Source organism: Moschus berezovskii, chromosome 23, assembly GCF_049115385.1.
Source record: "Moschus berezovskii isolate FMDL1 chromosome 23, NW_MosBer_1.0, whole genome shotgun sequence".
Lineage (NCBI taxonomy): Eukaryota > Metazoa > Chordata > Mammalia > Artiodactyla > Moschidae > Moschus > Moschus berezovskii.
The window spans coordinates 43,002,331-43,020,391 of record NC_142482.1 but is presented as its reverse complement, the minus strand read 5'-3'; the positions used below and the strand labels follow the sequence as shown (position 1 = coordinate 43,020,391).

The following is an 18,061-nucleotide window of genomic DNA, read 5'->3' as shown; positions in this document are numbered from 1 at the left end:
TCCTGAATTCAAGGTATCTAAAGTCCTGGAGCAGTTGTCCGGAGGAAGAGAAGCAACAGCCCCGCCCCCAACCCTTGGGAGCAGAAAGGAAGAGAATTATCCTAAGGAATTATTTAAAAATCCAGACGCGGCAGACACAAATAAAACCATGGCTGCATAGGTCGATGTCCCAGGGGTCCAAAATTTAACGTCACATGTGCAATAATTTGTTTAGCATTAAACTAAACCAGTTTGATGAACTCAAATGCCCTCGGCTCAATAGGCAGGACTCTCCGAGGAGCCTGTGTTACTTCCCTCACTTAAGCGCAGATTTATAATAAAAATCTTAATGCCAGTGACATGGTTTTTGGACACATAAGAACCTAAGCACTTGGAGAATCATATTTGAGAGGTCAGAAAACTCCACAGTTAAAGATCGGTGTATAATTTACTAAGAAAATAGAAAGTTTTGTTTCTCTGAGTCGAAATTTGACGAGCACGGCGGGAAATATTGAAGGTTTTTGTCATAAGGTTTTGTGCTTTCCTCATAATTTGAGACCTGCGTGAAGCCTGAGGCTTCAGGGATCACTTTCTGAGAAAAATCGGGCAATTCGATGCAGAGAATTTTGATATTTTTGGCATTTTTTGAGGTGTAACAAACACAACTCGGGATCCGAGAGGACACTCTGCGGCTGCCAGCGAGGCGGGCTGGACAGCGCACCAATCACGGCGCAGCTCCGCCCTATATAAACGGGCGGGCGCAGCGGCGCGGCCCGAGTCCCGGCCAGTACCTCTGCTTCCGGCTCGAATTGCTCTACCCACGCCCGCCTTCAACATGTCCGAGACTGCGCCCGCCGCGCCCGCTGCTCCGGCCCCCGCCGAGAAGACGCCTGTAAAAAAGAAGGCCCGTAAGGCCGCAGGTGCCGCGAAGCGCAAGGCGTCTGGGCCCCCGGTGTCCGAACTCATCACCAAGGCTGTCGCCGCCTCCAAGGAGCGCAGCGGCGTGTCTCTGGCTGCTCTCAAGAAGGCACTGGCAGCCGCCGGCTACGATGTGGAGAAGAACAACAGCCGCATCAAGCTGGGTCTCAAGAGCCTGGTGAGCAAGGGCACCCTAGTGCAGACCAAGGGCACTGGGGCTTCTGGCTCTTTCAAGCTCAATAAGAAGGCAGCCACTGCTGAAGCCAAGCCCAAAGCCAAGAAGGCGGGTGCGGCCAAGCCCAAGAAGCCCGCAGGAGCAGCTAAGAAGCCGAAGAAGGCCACTGGGGCGGCAACCCCCAAGAAGAGCGCCAAGAAGACCCCAAAGAAGGCGAAGAAGCCTGCTGCGGCTGCAGGAGCCAAAAAAGCGAAGAGTCCGAAAAAAGCGAAAGCAGCCAAGCCGAAGAAGGCGCCCAAGAGTCCAGCGAAGGCCAAAGCCGTGAAACCCAAGGCGGCTAAGCCAAAGACCGCCAAACCCAAGGCAGCCAAGCCAAAGAAGGCGGCAGCCAAGAAGAAATAGGAAGTCCCTTTGGCCTACGGCTTCGAAGCTCGATACAACCCAAAGGCTCTTTTCAGAGCCACCCAAACATCTCAGAAAAAGAGCTGTTGCACACTTGAAGGGGGCGTGGCCGGGCGGAGGAGGCAGCAAGTGGGGGGCGTGCCTCGCTGGGGTGGGAGGTGGGTCTTTACAGAGTCTCAGTAAAACGTGAGGGTAGTACTATGGAGCCGTGGAATTGGATGGGTAATCGATTTGCGCCCACTTGTTTGAACCCTACACAGGGCTTACAGAAAATAGTACGCTGGTTTGACGTAAACTCCCAACACTGCCTCAAATGGCACTGTAAAATCGAGCACAAGTTTGGAGAAAGTAGTTGTCCAGATTTCCCAGGCTCTCCGTTCTGTAGGGTTTTGTAAACCCCAAACGTGAGATTTGGTATTCACCATTTTACAAGAGATGGTTTAGTCATTGAATGGGGTACTTGCGCATTTTCTTTAACGAGAACCTATTGGACATTTGCGGGGGATATTTGCTTCAGTATCTTAACAACCATGGTTTTTTGTAAGTAATAATTTATCAGGGCCTCTGGTAGAGGACGAAAAGATGGGATGATGAGTTTTATTACAGGGTGACCCAGACCACGTGGTGGAGCGGTGGCTACGGTGGCTTAGCTGTCCATTGGCTACCTGCCCCGAGGCGCAGCATAATGCTCTTAACGAGCTTGCCCACCAACCCCACGAGGACATTAAGACGGCCACTAGCTGCGGGGCCCGAACCAATTCTCAGCGTTACACAAGGGAACAGAGAAGTTGCCTTTAGTTACAATTCTAAAACTGGCACGTTCTCAATTACTTGTATCTGCTAGCTGTGAGATACACAATGCAGGTTCCTGAACAGGATATTTATACTAGCTATGGGTAGCCCAGTCTGGGCCCTGTGATTGGGTCAAAGCAAAGTAACAAAGCAGCCAATGAAGAGGTAGACCTGTTAGAATCACTTACATTCGTGTTTATGACGCCACAATAAAATTAATCCAATCCTGAGCGAGATCTTACGAACCTTATTTGAATACCGCGTCTATAAATAAATCTGACTTCACTCGCGGCGACTATTTTCCCAGCTGTTAGCGTAACTGTTCCAGTTTTTAACGGTAAGATGCCTGAACCCACCAAGTCAGCTCCAGCCCCAAAGAAAGGCTCGAAGAAGGCGGTGACCAAGGCGCAGAAGAAAGATGGCAAGAAGCGCAAGCGCAGCCGCAAGGAGAGCTACTCCGTGTACGTGTACAAGGTGCTGAAGCAGGTCCACCCGGACACCGGCATCTCGTCCAAGGCCATGGGCATCATGAATTCATTTGTCAACGACATCTTCGAGCGCATCGCGGGCGAGGCGTCGCGCCTGGCGCATTACAACAAGCGCTCGACCATCACATCCAGGGAGATCCAGACGGCCGTGCGCCTTCTGTTGCCCGGGGAGCTGGCCAAGCACGCCGTGTCCGAGGGCACCAAGGCCGTCACCAAATACACCAGCTCCAAGTAAACTTGCCAAGTAAGCGTCTTTACACCTAACCCCAAAGGCTCTTTTAAGAGCCACGCATGTTTTCAGCAAATGAGTTGTAATCCTTTCATTACAAAGGCTATATTCCGATTTCTACCAAATTTAAATCTTCACTAGCATTCTTTAAGGTTCTATTGCATCTGGGTAAAAGTTACTATGGCCAAGCTAGACAATACGTGCCAAGCATTGCATGCCCACTACAGGCAAGTAGTTACGCAGAACCATGATTCCACGAAACCATTTATCAGTCTGCCCTGAAAATGCCTTTTAAGGTACAGCTTTCTTTTCCCTACCTAGCTCTTCAAATTGATCCTGATGTTGATCCGGAATTTGGCGATGAACCCTTACCCAGAATACGAGCTTTTCCTTTTTTTTTTTTCTTTTTTTTCATTTTTAAACCACAGATACATGTATTTCGGGGAGGGAGAGAATGCTGAAGACAATTTTCACAAAAATGTTAAAAGATTTTTTCTGGTTTCCTTGCTTTGTAATTGCAGTTTCTGTGGTGAGGAGGAGACTACTCTCTATCCTAAAGACACCGAGAAAAAGAAAAAGGAAGCCTTCAAATCCTGTCAGCTGCTATAATTTCTTTCCCAGAAAGTCCTATTTAATTTGTAGTCCTTTGGGGGCAGCATTCAGCTTTAAAGTATTCTGGGTCTCGATGTCCGGTTATCATTCTCTCCATCCGTAAAGGAGTCTGTCTACTCGGCTCAGGCCCCCTTTTGAGCACTCTTTCTGCTTTCCCGGGTGTCCCCAAGCATCAAGGGCGGAGAGGAAGTAGAAAGGCAAGGAAAGCCCTTCCTGGTAGAATGTGTACTAGGTAGGATAGAAATAAGCGCTTTCCCTTCTGGGAAATAACATTTTGTCAAGAAGATAAATCTGAAGAGGCTGGGACGGGGTCGGGGGAGGAGGGGGAGGCTAGGAGGGAGTGGCTAGGAGGAAAGGAATCAGTAGAGGGAACCAAGAAAATTGCCAGGTAGATGAGCGTGGGCTGAGGAGGAAGCAATGAAGAGCCAGTATAAAAGTAAGGAACACTCAGTCCGAGGGGCTTGGCCCATGTGAAACCCCAAGCACCTCTGCTGATTTTTACCCAAACCTGAGCTTTGCTTTTTAAGGTGTTATAACTTGAGGCCTGGCCATGGTGGGGAGCATGATAAGAACTTTCCCAGTGAAGCTGCAACACCAGACCAAAAGGAACTAGAAATAAATACACACATTCATTCACAGTAGATAATGCACGGCAAAGAATCTGTCCTGAAACTTGGTGCTGAGCAAGTGAACTCCACTGCTGAGAATTTGGAATACAAGCCAGGCTTCACACTTTTTTGTTTCAGCATGAATAGAATAAAATAGGGATTCAAAACACCTAGGCTGAGAATTTAATTTAGAAATATCCCAAACTGTTTTGGTGCCCCTTGGGCACCTGGTGAAAGCAAATACAAATCCTCTCTGATAGAGTAAGCTTCAGCTTAGTCCTTAATAAATCCCACAGATATACATCCAAGAAAATGAAAGAGCAGCTTCATAACCAAAATTAGCCAAAGACACCATGAACAAGAACAACAGACAATGGAAACCAAAGCACACATTAACAGATACAGACTTCAAGTGACTAATATATTTCCAAACAAAACCTGGATATGTGAAGGATTAAAAGAATACAAAAAGTGATCACATAGTTTTGAAGAAAACAAATATTTCTAGAACTTATATTTGTTTTCTATATAGAGAGAACAGAATTAAAAGCTTACTGGATGAGCTTAATAGTAAATTGGACCCAGTTGAAGAATTTTCATGAATAGCAAACCAGATCTCAAGGAATTAGCCAAAATGCAAAGAAAGGAATGTAAAAATGAGTTTAAGAGATCTGGAATTGGTAATAAAATTGTCTGGCATGCATCTAACCATAGTGGCAGGACAAACAAAATGATGCAGATGTGAGATTTAAATGATCAGGGCCCATAATTTTTTAGAATTGATGGATTACTCATAAAATGTAATGAAATCATATAACAAAAAAGGGTTACTGTGTGACACTGAACTAAACCCTATACATTCTTACAAATTTAATGCTGATTTTCTGGGTGGACATATGGCATCAGATCAAAAAGCACTGTTTGAAATTCCAGCATGGGATGGAGGGGAGTGATTGATTATTTACATGCATCTTGTATCTTGCTAATTACTAACTTGTTAATGTTAATATCTAATGGATTATCTTGACTTTCATTTCATATAATACTATCATTAGCACAGAAAAAAATGTTTGATATCCTTTCCAATAACAATTTATCTTTTATAAAATTATTATGTTAGCTAAAATCACAAACTGGGAGAAGGCAATGGCACCCCACTCCTGTACTCTTGCCTGGAAAATCCCATGGACGGAGGAGCCTGGTGGACTGCAGTCCATGGCGTCATGAAAAGTCGGACGTGACTGAGCGACTTCACTTTCACTTTTCACTTTAATGCATTGGAGAAGGAAATGGCAACCCACTCCAGTGTTTTTGCCTGGAGAATCCCAGGAACAGCGGAGCCTGGTGGGCTGCCGTCTATGGGGTCACACAGAGTCAGACACAACTGAAGCGACTTAGCAGCAGCAGCAGCAGCAGCAGCAAAATCACAAACTATCCCATATTAGACATGCTAGCACATGTCACCATTTTTTCCTCCTTTTCATGGAACTAGTTTTGGTAGTTTGTGATTTATAATAATATATATGCATATATGTGTGAGTAGTCTTTATTCTATTGATGTAATTTCCTTTTAATTCTATTATGAGTTATTAGTGATTTACAGGTATTTGGCATCTGATGAAATAATGTGCTTTTTTCCTTAAACTTGCTGCAACAAAGTACACATAGATATTCTAATGTTAATCCATATTTCTAGTTCTAGGCCAAATATTATTTGGTCATTTCTTTTCTTTTTTCCTTTTGGCTGTGCTGGGTCTTCCTTGCTGCTCAAAGACTTTCTCTAGTTGCAGCAAGCAGAGGCTATTCTTCATTGTGGCAGGTTGGCTTCTCATCACAGTGGCTTCTGTTGTTGCAGAATATAAGGTCTAGGCTCACAGGCTTCAGTAGTCGCAGCACATGGGCTTAGTTGCATTTGGCATGTGGGATCTTCCTGGACCAGGGATGCAACCCACCTCACCCACAGTGGCAAGCGGACTCTTAACCACTGGACCACCAGGGAAGTCCTTTATTTGGTCATGTTGTATCTTTATCTTAAATAGTGCCTGGATAAATTTCAATATTTTACATGGATATTTAAAATCCTCTACTATTCATACAAATAGCTGTGAAAAGAAGAGAGGTGAAAAGCGAAGGAGAAAAGGAAAGATATAAGCATCTGAATGCAGAGTTCCAAAGAATAGCAAGGAGAGATAAGAAAGACTTCCTCAGTGATCAATGCAAAGAAATAGAGGAAAACAACAGAATAGGAAAAACAAGAGACCTCTTCAAGGAAATTAGAGATTCCAAGGGAACATTTCATGCAAAGATGGGCTCGATAAAGGACAGAAATGGTATGGTCCTAACAGAAGCAGAAGATATTAAGAAGAGGTGGCAGGAATACACAGAAGAACTGTACAAAAAAGATCTTCACGACCAAGATAGTCACGATAATGTGATCACTGACCTAGAGCCAGACATCTTGGAATGTGAAGTCAAGTGGACCTTAGAAAGCATCACTACTAACAAAGCTAGTGGAGGTGATGGAATTGCGGTTGAGCTATTTCAAGTCTTGAAAGATGATGCTGTGAAAGTGCTGCACTCAATATGCCAGCAGATTTGGAAAACTCAGCAGTGGCCACAGGACTGGAAGAGGTCAGTCTTCATTCCAACCCCAAAGAAAGGCAATGCCAAAGAATGCTCAAACTACCGCACAATTGCACTCATCTCACACGCTAGTCAAGTCATGCTCAAAATTCTCCAAGCCAGACTTCAGCAGTATGTAAACCGTGAACTCCCAGATATTCAAGCAGGTTTTAGAAAAGGCAGAGGCACCAGAGATCAAATTGCCAACATCCGCTGGATCATGGAGAAAGCAAGAGAGTTTCAGAAAAACATCTATTTCTGCTTCATTGACTATGCCAAAGCCTTTGACTGTGTCAATCACAATAAACTGTGGAACATTCTGAAAGAGATGGGAATCCCAGACCACCTGACCAGCCTCTTGAGAAACCTGTATGCAGGTCAGGAAGCAACAGTTAGAACTGGACATGGAACAACAGACTGGTTCCAAATAGGAAAAGGTGTACGTCAAGGTTGTATATTGTCACCTTGCTTATTTAACTTATATGCAGAGTACATCATGAGGAACGCTGAGCTGGAAGAAGCACAAGCTGGAATCAAGATTGCTGGGAGAAATATCAATAACCTCAGATATGCAGATGACACTATCCTTATGGCAGAAAGTGAAGAGGAACTCAAAAGCCTCTTGATGAAAGTGAAAGAGGAGAGTGAAAAGGTTGGCTTGAAGCTCAACATTCAGAAAACAAAGATCATGGCATCTGGTCCCATCACTTCATGGGAAATAGATGGAAAAACAGTGGAAACAGTGTCAGACTTTGTTTTTTTGGGCTCCAAAATCACTGCAGATGCTGATTGCAGCCAGGAAATTAAAAGACGCTTGCTCCTTGGAAGGAAAGTTATGACCAACCTTGATAGTATATTAAAAAGCAGAGACATTACTTTGCCAACCAAGGTCCGTCTAGTCAAGGCAATGGTTTTTTTCCCGTGGTCATGTATGGATGTGAGAGTTGGACTGTGAAGAAAGCTGATCACCGAAGAATTTATGCTTTTGAACTGTGGTGTTGGAGAAGACTCTTGAGAGTCCCTTGGACTGCAAGGAGATCCAACTAATCCATTCTAAAGGAGATCAATCCTGGATGTTCATTGGAAGGACTGATGCTAAAGCTGAAACTGCAATACTTTGGCCACCTCATGCGACGAGTTGACTCACTGGAAAAGACTCTGATGCTGGGAAAGGTTGGGGGCGGGAGGAGAAGGGGACGACAGAGAATGAGATGGCTGAATGGCATCACCGACTCTGTAGACATGAGTTTGAGTGTACTATGGGAGTTGGTGATGGACAGGGAGGCCTGGCGTGCTGTGATTCATGGGGTCGCGGAGAGTCGGACACGACTGAGCGACTGAACTGAACTGAACTGAAGCAATATAGTAATATTAATACCACTGTAATATAGTGGCAAAGCTAAGGAAATGTCCATAGGACTGCACTCATATCTGACACCAACTGCAGGGTTCGGAGTTCTCACCAAAACTACCCTAAGATGATAAAATTTATTAGAAGGACTCACAGAACTCACTGAAAGTTATTACACACAGGATTAGGGTTCATTATAGCAAAAGGACACAAAGCAAAATCAGCAAAGGGAAGAGACACATGGATCAGAGTCTAAGGGCGTTCCAAACTGAGAGCTTCCAGTAGTACTTTTTCAGCGGAGTCACCAACTGTTAACAATACCTTCCTGCAATGATGTGTGAAACACAATATGTATTGCTAACTAGGGAAACTCAATCAAGCCTTGGTGTCCTGACTGGATCTTTAGTACCCAATCCCTCTGGACCTGCTATAGATATGGCATGACCCAAAGAACCCAACAAAAATTATTCTATCAGACTACCCAGTATAGCTCAAGGCCTCATGGTACACAAAGATACTCTTATTTTTTATCCAGCAATACATTCCAATAGCCTACAGATCACGTTCCAGCAAAGGGAAAAGGCCATATCTCTTCAAATAAGGCTAACTCTGCACATAGTCACAAGAAAAACTACGTTTTTACAATTTTGAATTGATAACTCAGTTGGTAAAGACTGCCTGCAATGCGGGAGACCCCAGTTCAATTCCTGTGTCAGGAAGATCCCCTGGAGAAGGGATAGGCTACCCACTCCTGTATACTTGGGCTTCCCTTGTGGCTCAGTTGGTAAAGAATCCACCCACAATTCGGGAGACTTGGGTTTGATCCCTGGATTGGGAAGACCCCCTAGATAAGGGAAGGGGTAGCCTTTCCCTTCGCTACCAACTCCAGTATTCTGGCCTAGAGAATTCCATAGTCCATGGGGTCTCAAAGAGTTGGACACAACTGAGCGATTTCACTTCATCTATCACTGACTATAACTTGAGTTCTACAACTATTTGCTTCTTATGTCTGTTCTGTCACATACTTTTGCATGTTTAAATCAACTATGAATCCAGAAATTATGTCTCATGGAAGACTATTTTTTGTACTTTATTCAGATGAGCAACTTCAGCAGTCTTCCCCTTGACTTATATCAACTGCTCTCCAAACACTTCCAACAAGAATAATGGACTGGGTTGCCATTTCCTCCTCCAGAGGATCTTCCCAACCCAGGGATCGAACCCTTATCTCCTGCTTCTCCTGCATTGACAGGCAGATTCTTTACTGCAGAGCCACCTGGGAAGCCCTATGTTTTGAGTCATTATCTATTAATGCTAATAATGACTATTATCTATTAATGCTAATAAAGTGTAAGTAACATTGGAGCAGAGATTCCTCATAGTACATTATAGAAACATATATAAACAGCACCCTTTTTTTTTGTGTAACAAATATTAATACTGATGGTAAAATGGCACCTAACATATAAACCATTTTTGCTTCTTCAATCAGGGGTGAGATAAGAGTACAGAGAAGAAATGAACGCAAACAGTCACTGAAAATGAAAATCTGGCCATAGAAGTTATGAAGTATGATGTCTGATCTGCCCAAAATAATTGATTAGTGTGTATATCCCAATAAAATCCTACCAATCCTGATTTATTGCACACTGATTTATCTGCAAAGGAGAAGGAGATCACTACCTGGCTGGAAGAGCCTAAACAAGGAGTTTTAGCGTTCTCATTTTATTTTTATTTAAATCATGAAGAGAGAGTTTATTTCTGTCATAGGCCTAATTACTGGATATTTATTATTTACCATCTACTCACTTAGGTGAGGGAAGTCTAAAGGAGAGAATGGCAAAAATCTGTAAATGAGACTCCACATTTAATAAAACCTGTGGAAAACTGGAATTCAGCTTTTATTAATTCAAATACTTCTCCTTAGATAACCCTTTTCTACAAACAATCTTATACTGCAAGGAGATCCAACCAGTCCATTCTAGAGGAGATCAATCCTGGATGTTCATTGGAGGGACTGATGCTAAAGCTGAAACTGCAATACTTTGGCCACCTCATGCGACGAGTTGACTCACTGGAAAAGACTCTGATGCTGGGAAAGGTTGGGGGCGGGAGGAGAAGGGGACGACGGAGAATGAGATGGCTGGATGGCATCACCGACTCTGTGGACATGAGTTTGAGTGAACTCCGGGAGTTGGTTATGGACAGGGAGGCCTGGCGTGCTGTGGTTCATGGGGTCGCGGAGAGTCGGACACGACTGAGTGACTGAACTGAACTGAACTGAACAAACAATTTATTCCAGTTTATTTTCTACCATTAAGTTTTGAGTGGGTAAGGCCTAAGAACTGTTTTGGCAACAATCTCAAAGGTAAACAGCTTAGTTTATCTAAGCTGACAAATGGTAAGTCACCTTCAACACCTGAATTAATGGGAAGACATTACTTTGAAGCACTCTCAGCGTTAAGTGTGTGCTACTTGAAGGACTTTTAAAAACAGACTGCTAGGCCCCACCTCCTGGATGGCATCACCGACTCGATGGACATGAGTTTGAGTCAACTCCGGGAGTTGGTGATGGACAGGGAGGCCTGGCATACTGTGATTCATGGGGTCGCAAAGAGTCGGAAATGACTGAGCGACTGAACTGAACTGAACTGAGGCCCCACCTCAGTTTCACTAGATTCACTAGATCTGGAGTAGGGGCCTATAATTTGCATTTCTAAATTATCAAAGTGATGCTAATGCATCCGGGGATCACACTTGGAGGGGAAAAAAAAGTGAAACACCCTCAGTTGAGTCACACTCTTTGCAGCCCAATGGTAGCTATCCCATTTCTCCTGGGTTCCCAACCCAGGGATCAAACCCAGGTCTACCTGCATTACAGGTGAATTCTTTACCACTGCGCCACCCGGGATGATACTACCAGTCACACAAAACAGGAAAACCATCTTGAGTTTCAACTGTCAAGTCCTGAAAATCAGCACCTCCTTCTGGTGTGGCCATACAAGAGTGGAAAGAATAGTGTGGGCCTTCCATGCCCACCTCTGTCTGCCCCGCCTCCCATAGCCACGGCCCTCCACACAGTCTCCCTCACCGGGTCCTCCCAACCCACCTCATTCTTCGCTATTTTTCCTGGAGCCCCACGTTACGTGTACATCACCTTCGGCTTCCCTACGAAGTAGCCTGTAAATGGTAGGCTTCCGCCCACCACTCTCGCCCCGCGAAGTTTCTCAAGACCACCCCCTACTGGTGCGCAGGCACAGCCGATCCCCAGCCTCTCTTCCATCTGCCAGTGGAAACTAGAGACCCCAACAGTTTCAGGGGGCATTCACTTATCGAAACGGAGAACCGAGTTGTTTGAAGACCGAGAAACAAGACATCACCCCCTGTTAATTGTTTTTCCTCCTCTCAAAACCTGTTCTGAAGAGGCACTTTCCCTCACAACTAGTCCACAAGACACTTTCCTTGCGCCACCCATTTATTCGCTCTCATATTTCTAGGGCACTTTGAGGATTAAGTGGGTGTATGTGTATGTATGTGTGGATTATTATTGTTTCCTACTTGAATAACTATGTGTTTTAGTTTCATATTTAGATGCATGAAGGACCTACATCCATTACGCTGGAGTAGACACGGAGCATACAACCCACAGTATTTTTAGAGGCTCACCAATGTATTTTAATTTCTTCTAACATCAGAATTAAAAATGAACTTTTAGATCGACGAAAACGTTCTAATAAACCATATAACTAAAACGATGAAACCGTTCTACTAAAGGTTCTAATACTTTATATAATTTTAATAATGTTACTGTTTTGGTTGGTTTTATGGAGAAGAGGGCCCAGGAAGGTAGAAGAGAGTGGTGACCGCAAAACACAGTGCAACCTTGGGTGCAGGAAACACACAACCATCTCCAATTACTTCTATTTACTTTTTTTTTATTGCTTTTTTTTTTTTTTTTTTTGGTGTACACATTTCCTAGTGCTTTCCAGATGTTAATTTCTTTAATCTTCCTAACACACCTGTGATTATTATTATCGCTATTTTAGCCATATGTATTGATTGCCAGCAGAAATATCAATAATCTCAGAAATGCAGATGACACCACACTTATGGCACAAGCTAAGAACTAAAGAGTCTCTTGATGAAAGTGAAAGAAGAGAGTGAAAAGCTGGCTTAGAGCTCAATATTCAGAAAACCAAGATCATGGCATCTGGTGCCATCACTTCATGGCAAATAGATGGGGAAATAGTGGAAACGGTGACAGACTTTATTTTGGGGGGCTCCAAAATCACTGCAGATGGTGACTGCAGCCATGAAATGAAAAGACACTTGAAAGAAAAGTTATGACCAACCTAGACAGCATATTAAAAAGCAGAGACATTACTTTGCCAACCAAGGTCTGTCTAGTCAAAGCTATGGTTTTTCCAGTAGCCGTGTATGGATGTGAGAGTTGGACTATAAAGAAAGCTGAGCGCCTAAGAATTGATGCTTTTGAACTGTAGTGTCGGATAAGACTCTTGAGAGTCCCTTGGACTGCAAGGAGATCCAACCAGTCCATCCTAAAGGAAATCAGTTGTGAATATCCTTTGGAAGGACTGATGCAGAAGCAAAAACTCCAATACTTTGGCCACCTGATGCATAGAACTGACTCATTTGAAAAGACCCTGTTGCTAGGAAAGATTGGGGGCAGGAGGAGAAGGGGACGACAGAGGATGAGATGGTTGGATGGCATCACCAACTGAATGGGCATGAGTTTAAATAAGCTCCTGAGGTTAGTGATGGACAGGGAGGCATGACGTGCTGGACACAACTGAGCAACTGAACTGAACTGAACTGATTGAGTTACCCAGAGCTTAAAATAATGTATCCAATATCATCTGATTAATAAATGGCAAAGGGCATTCTGACCTAAGAAGTTTAGATCAAGAGTCCTTGCTCTAAACCATCAACTAACCAGTCTGCCTGGAGAAGGAAATGGAAACCCATCCCCACCAGGAATCAAACTGGCACCAATTGCAGTGGAAGCCAGCAGTTATAGCCTCTGTATCACCAGACTCTAAACCATTGCATGAGATATTGTCACTTTAGAATGAACTAACCAGGCTACCTGGAGAAAGGAATGGCAACACATTCCAGTATTCTTGCCTGGAAAATCCCATGGAGAGAGAAGCCTGGCAGGCTACAGTCCTTGGGTTCAAAGAGACACACAACTGAATCAACTTGGCACTGAACCTGGCTACTCTGAGCTTTCTTCTTGACTTGGCCTACAAAGACTTAAACAAATGTTTAATGTAGTTTCTGACAGCTCAAGGCCTAGGATAATCCTAGCTAGTCTTAGGTTGCCTGTCCTAAATCAAAATCCACTTTTTTTCTTCCTTTTCTCTTCTGTTTGTTTTTGTTTTGCAGAATCATCCTATTTTTGCTAATTAATGTGAATTTTACAATGCTTTACCATAGTGAAGTTTTGTCACATAACATTGAATTTTTACATTATTTTGGAGTCTAAGAACATTTTACCATATTGAGTAATCAAAAAAAATTAAACACAGTCTAGTGTATCAGTTCAGTTCAGTCACTCAGTCGTGTCCGACTCTTTGTGACACCATGGACTGCAGCACACCAGGCCTTGCTGTCCATCACCAACTCACGGAGCTTGCTCAGACTTATGTCCATTGAGCCGGTGATGCCATCCAACCATCTCATCCTCTGACATCCCCTTCTCCTCCTGCCTTCAGTCTTTCCCAGTATCAGGGTCTTTTCCAATGAGTCAGTTCTTCGAATCAGGTAGCCAAAGTACTGGAGTTTCAACTTCAACATCAGACCTTCCAATGAACATTCAGGACTGATTTCCTTTAGGATGGCCTGGTTGGATCTCCTTGCACTCCAAGGGACTCTCAAGAGTCTTCTCCAGCACCACAGTTCAAAAGCATCAATTCTTATGTGCTCAGCCTTCTTCATAGTCCAACTCTCACATCCATACACGACTACTGGAAAAACCAAAGCTTTGAATAGACAGATGGACATTTGTTGGCAAAGTAATGTCTCTGCTTTTTAATATGCTGTCTATGTTCGTCATAACTTTTCTTCCAAGGAGCAAGCATCTTTAATTTCATGGTTGCAGTCACAATCTGCAGCTATTTTGGAGCCCCCAAAATTAAAGTCTGTCACTGTTTCCATTGTTTCCCCATCTATTTGACATGAAGTGATGGGACCGGATGCCATGAGGGTGGTCCTCTTCATTTTCTGCCATAAGGGTGGTGTCATCTGCATATCTGAAGTTATTGCTATTTCTCCCAGCAACCTTGATTCCAGCACAATGCTTGTGCTTCATCCAGCCCAGCATTTCTCATGATGTACTCTGCATATAAGTTAAATAAACAGGGTGACAATACACAGCCTTGACATACTCCTTTCCCGATTTGGAACCAGTCAGTTGTTCCATGTACAGTTCTAATTGTTGCTTCTTGACTTGCATACAGATTTCTCAGGAAGCAGATAAGGTGGTCTGGCATTCCCATCTCTTTAAGAATTTTCCACAGTTTGGTATGATCCACACAGTCAAAGGCTTTGGCATAGTTAATAAAGCAGAAGTAGATGTTTTTCTGGAACTTTCTTGGTTTTTTGATGATCCAGAGGATGTTAGCAATTTGATCTCTGGTTCCTCTGCCTTTTCTAAATCCAGCTTGAGCATCTGGAAGTTCACGGCTCATGTATTATTGAAGCCTGGCTTGGAGAATTTCGAGCATTACTTTATTAGTGTGTGAGATGAGTGCGATTCTGTGATAGTTTGAACATAGTTTGGCATTGTCTTTCTTTGGGATTAGAATTACTGACATTTTCCATTCCTGTAGCCACTGCTGAATTTTCCAAATTTGCTGGCATTTTGAGTGCAGCACTTTCACAGCATCATCTTTCAGGATTTGAAATAGCTCAACTGGAATTCCATCACCTCCACTAGTGTTGATCATAGTGATGCTTCCTAAGGCCCACTTCGCATTCCAGGATGTCTGGCTCTAGATGAGTAATCACACCATTGTGGTTATCTGGGTCACGAAGATTTTTTTTGTATAGTTCTTCTGTGTATTCTTGCCACCTCTTCTTAATATCTTCTACATCTGTTAAGTCCATACCATTTCTGTCCTTTATTGTGCCCATCTTTACATGAAGTGATCCCTTGGTATCTTTAATTGAAGAGATCTTGAAGAGATCTCTAGCCTTTCCCATTCTATTGTTTTCTTCTATTTCTTTGCATTGATCACTGAGGAAGGAAGTCTAATGTATATCTGTCTCTTAGTTTGAGTGACTCCTGTATTTTATTTCAGGATTTCATAGTTTTATATATATAGATCTGGAATATTTTTACTTAGATTTAGAATCCTTAGACTGTATTATACTGTTGTAAATAATGTCTGAATTTTCTGTTTCAAATCCAGAAAGGCCATGAATTTTTATGTGGTACTCATATACTCTGTAACCCTCTTATGCTCAGGAAGATCTGATTGTTTATAGATTCTTGTTAATTTTTACAATGACATATTATTTTCAAACAATAAGGATAACGTCTTCTTGTGGAACACTTGTCCTTCTTGTTTCTTGTACTTGTCTCATGATATTAGCCAGGCCCTCAGTGTTATGTTGCTTAAGAGTAGAACCACGAAGCTTTTGTCTTTTTACAGTTTTGGAATCCTTCTAAAATCACACTATTAAATGTTGTGCTCACTGTAGCTACTTCTTATGAAGTGAGTAGCCAATCCTTATCCTTTTAGTTTGTTGAAAATATTAATAATGAAAGCATGTCATATTCTAACAAATACATTTCTAGTATCTCTGCAAATGATAACAGTTTTTTTCTATTAATTTCTTACAGTGGCAGATTTCAAATATTAAACTATTCTTCCATACTTATAATAAACCAAACATAGTATACTATTGATTTTTAAATAATGTTATCTCTTGGTTTCCATGTGCTTGTATTCTAAATAGAGCTTTTAAAAAAAAAAAGAAACGAAATTTTATAAGTAAAATGAGACTATCATTTTTTGTCATCTCTTTCTCTCTTTCTTTCTGTTGTTCCTGTCCAATTTAGGTAAAGGTAAACAATTTGCCAAAACACACACACACACACACACACACAAGATAGCTATTTTTCTACTGAAACATCTGCAAAATAGGGATTATCAATTACTTAAATTTCACTAGTACCTGTAAAACCCAGCCAAGTGTGGTATCATTTAGACTGAAGAGTACAAGAAATTTTTTTAAAACTGCCTGTCCTTTTTCCATAATCATAACTTGTTTATTCAGCCCATTACTTAAGTTTTTCTTGAAAATTATTGCTTTCTGTTAAACTTAATATCTCTTTTGGGAGCAACTGTCCTTTTTCTATTTGTATAATTTTTTCACACACACAATCTTTTTTCTTCATTAATATTTATAGATGTTTGTCTATTGTTCTAAGACTTTTCAAAGAACAAGTTTGTTGTTTATGGATTATCTCCATTAAAAAAAAATTTTTTTAATTTTAAGGTTGACATACTTAAAATAATATGTCAATGTGAAAATCCATGAGAACCTATAAACACACAGTGAAATCAAATAATAACTCAGTAGGATTGGTAAATATATGCACCACATAAAAATACATGACCTTTCTATACATTAGCAATGTCCTGTCTGGAATTGAAACAGAGCATCATTCACAACAGTACAATACATCCTAAGAATTCTAAGGCCAATTCTTTCAACTTGATTTACTTTCTTGTTCTTCTTCTAGCTTGTTGTTGTTGTTGAACACCTATTTTGTATGTCTTTAGTGATTTTTGTTCCTTAAAGTATGCTTTTAATATTATGTATGTCCCATTGCCTAGAAAATCCCATGGATGGAGGAGCCTGGTAGGCTGCAGTCCGTGGGGTCGCTAAGGGTCGGACACGACTGAGCGACTTCACTTTCACTTTTCACTTTCACACATTGGAGAAGGAAATGGCAACCCACTCCAGTGTTCTTGCCTGGAGAATCCCAGGGAAGGGGGAGCCTGGTGGGCTTCCGTCTACGGGGTCGCACAGAGTCGGACACGACTGAAGTGACTTAGCAGCAGCAGCAGCATGTCCCATTCAGTACACCTTTAGATACATCCAACAATTTTCATGTGTACTATTTCCATTTATATTTATCTCATAATATTGCATAGTTTCCCTTCTAATATTCTAATTCATTGTATTTAGAAATGTGCTCTTAGTTTCTAATCATATATCAACATTGTTTTATTTTTACTATCCTAAATAAAAAAATATTTTCTATTGCTCTTTAATTAGATTATGATAAAAGAGTGTCATATATATGAAACTGATTCTTTTGTATCCATTGTGACATTTTCTGAAGCCAGTGTTGAATTTTTGAAATATTAAATATGTGCTTTAAATGTTGGACATTCTCTATGTGTGAAGTACAGGAACCACACACAGAGAGCTCAAGTTTGTTGACTGTGTTGTCCAAATTTTCTATAAGCATACACATTTTTTTTTGTTTGCTATGAGAATTTATAAGCTTAATACAATGAAAATTTGACAAACATTTGAACTTCTCCGGCTAATTCTGTCAGCTGTTAGCTTATATATTTAGTGGTTGTGTAATCATGGGCATATGAGGTCCTGAATATTTCATCTTATCAGTAGATTTTAGTTTTATCTTTATGGAATATAGCTCTTTTTTATTTCTAGAATTTTTTTTAATTTTATTTTTTAAATTAGATTGGTTTTGATTGTCCCTTGTTCCTTGATTGCATTATCAGATTTTTATTTCTTTAAACTTTAAGTAATTTGTTATTTTATAGTATCTGATAATTTCAGTATCTGAAAATCATCTCCTGAGGGAAAGAGGGAATCTAA

At 41.8% G+C, this 18,061-nt stretch overlaps 2 protein-coding genes across 2 annotated transcripts; both read left to right on the top strand.

The window, feature by feature from the left end:
* Positions 1-764: 764 nt before the first annotated feature.
* On the top strand, positions 765-1,532 carry H1-4 (H1.4 linker histone, cluster member). Its single transcript, XM_055406978.2, has one exon. The coding sequence runs from the start codon at positions 815-817 to the stop codon at positions 1,472-1,474; it is 660 nt and encodes a 219-aa protein (XP_055262953.1). The 5' UTR covers positions 765-814; the 3' UTR covers positions 1,475-1,532.
* Positions 1,533-2,569: 1,037 nt separating this feature from the next.
* On the top strand, positions 2,570-10,044 carry LOC129543738 (histone H2B type 1-M). Its single transcript, XM_055407027.2, has 2 exons — positions 2,570-2,998; positions 9,669-10,044. Exon 1 carries the CDS (start codon positions 2,609-2,611, stop codon positions 2,987-2,989), a length of 381 nt encoding a protein of 126 aa, XP_055263002.1. The 5' UTR covers positions 2,570-2,608; the 3' UTR covers positions 2,990-2,998; positions 9,669-10,044.
* Positions 10,045-18,061: the final 8,017 nt, after the last annotated feature.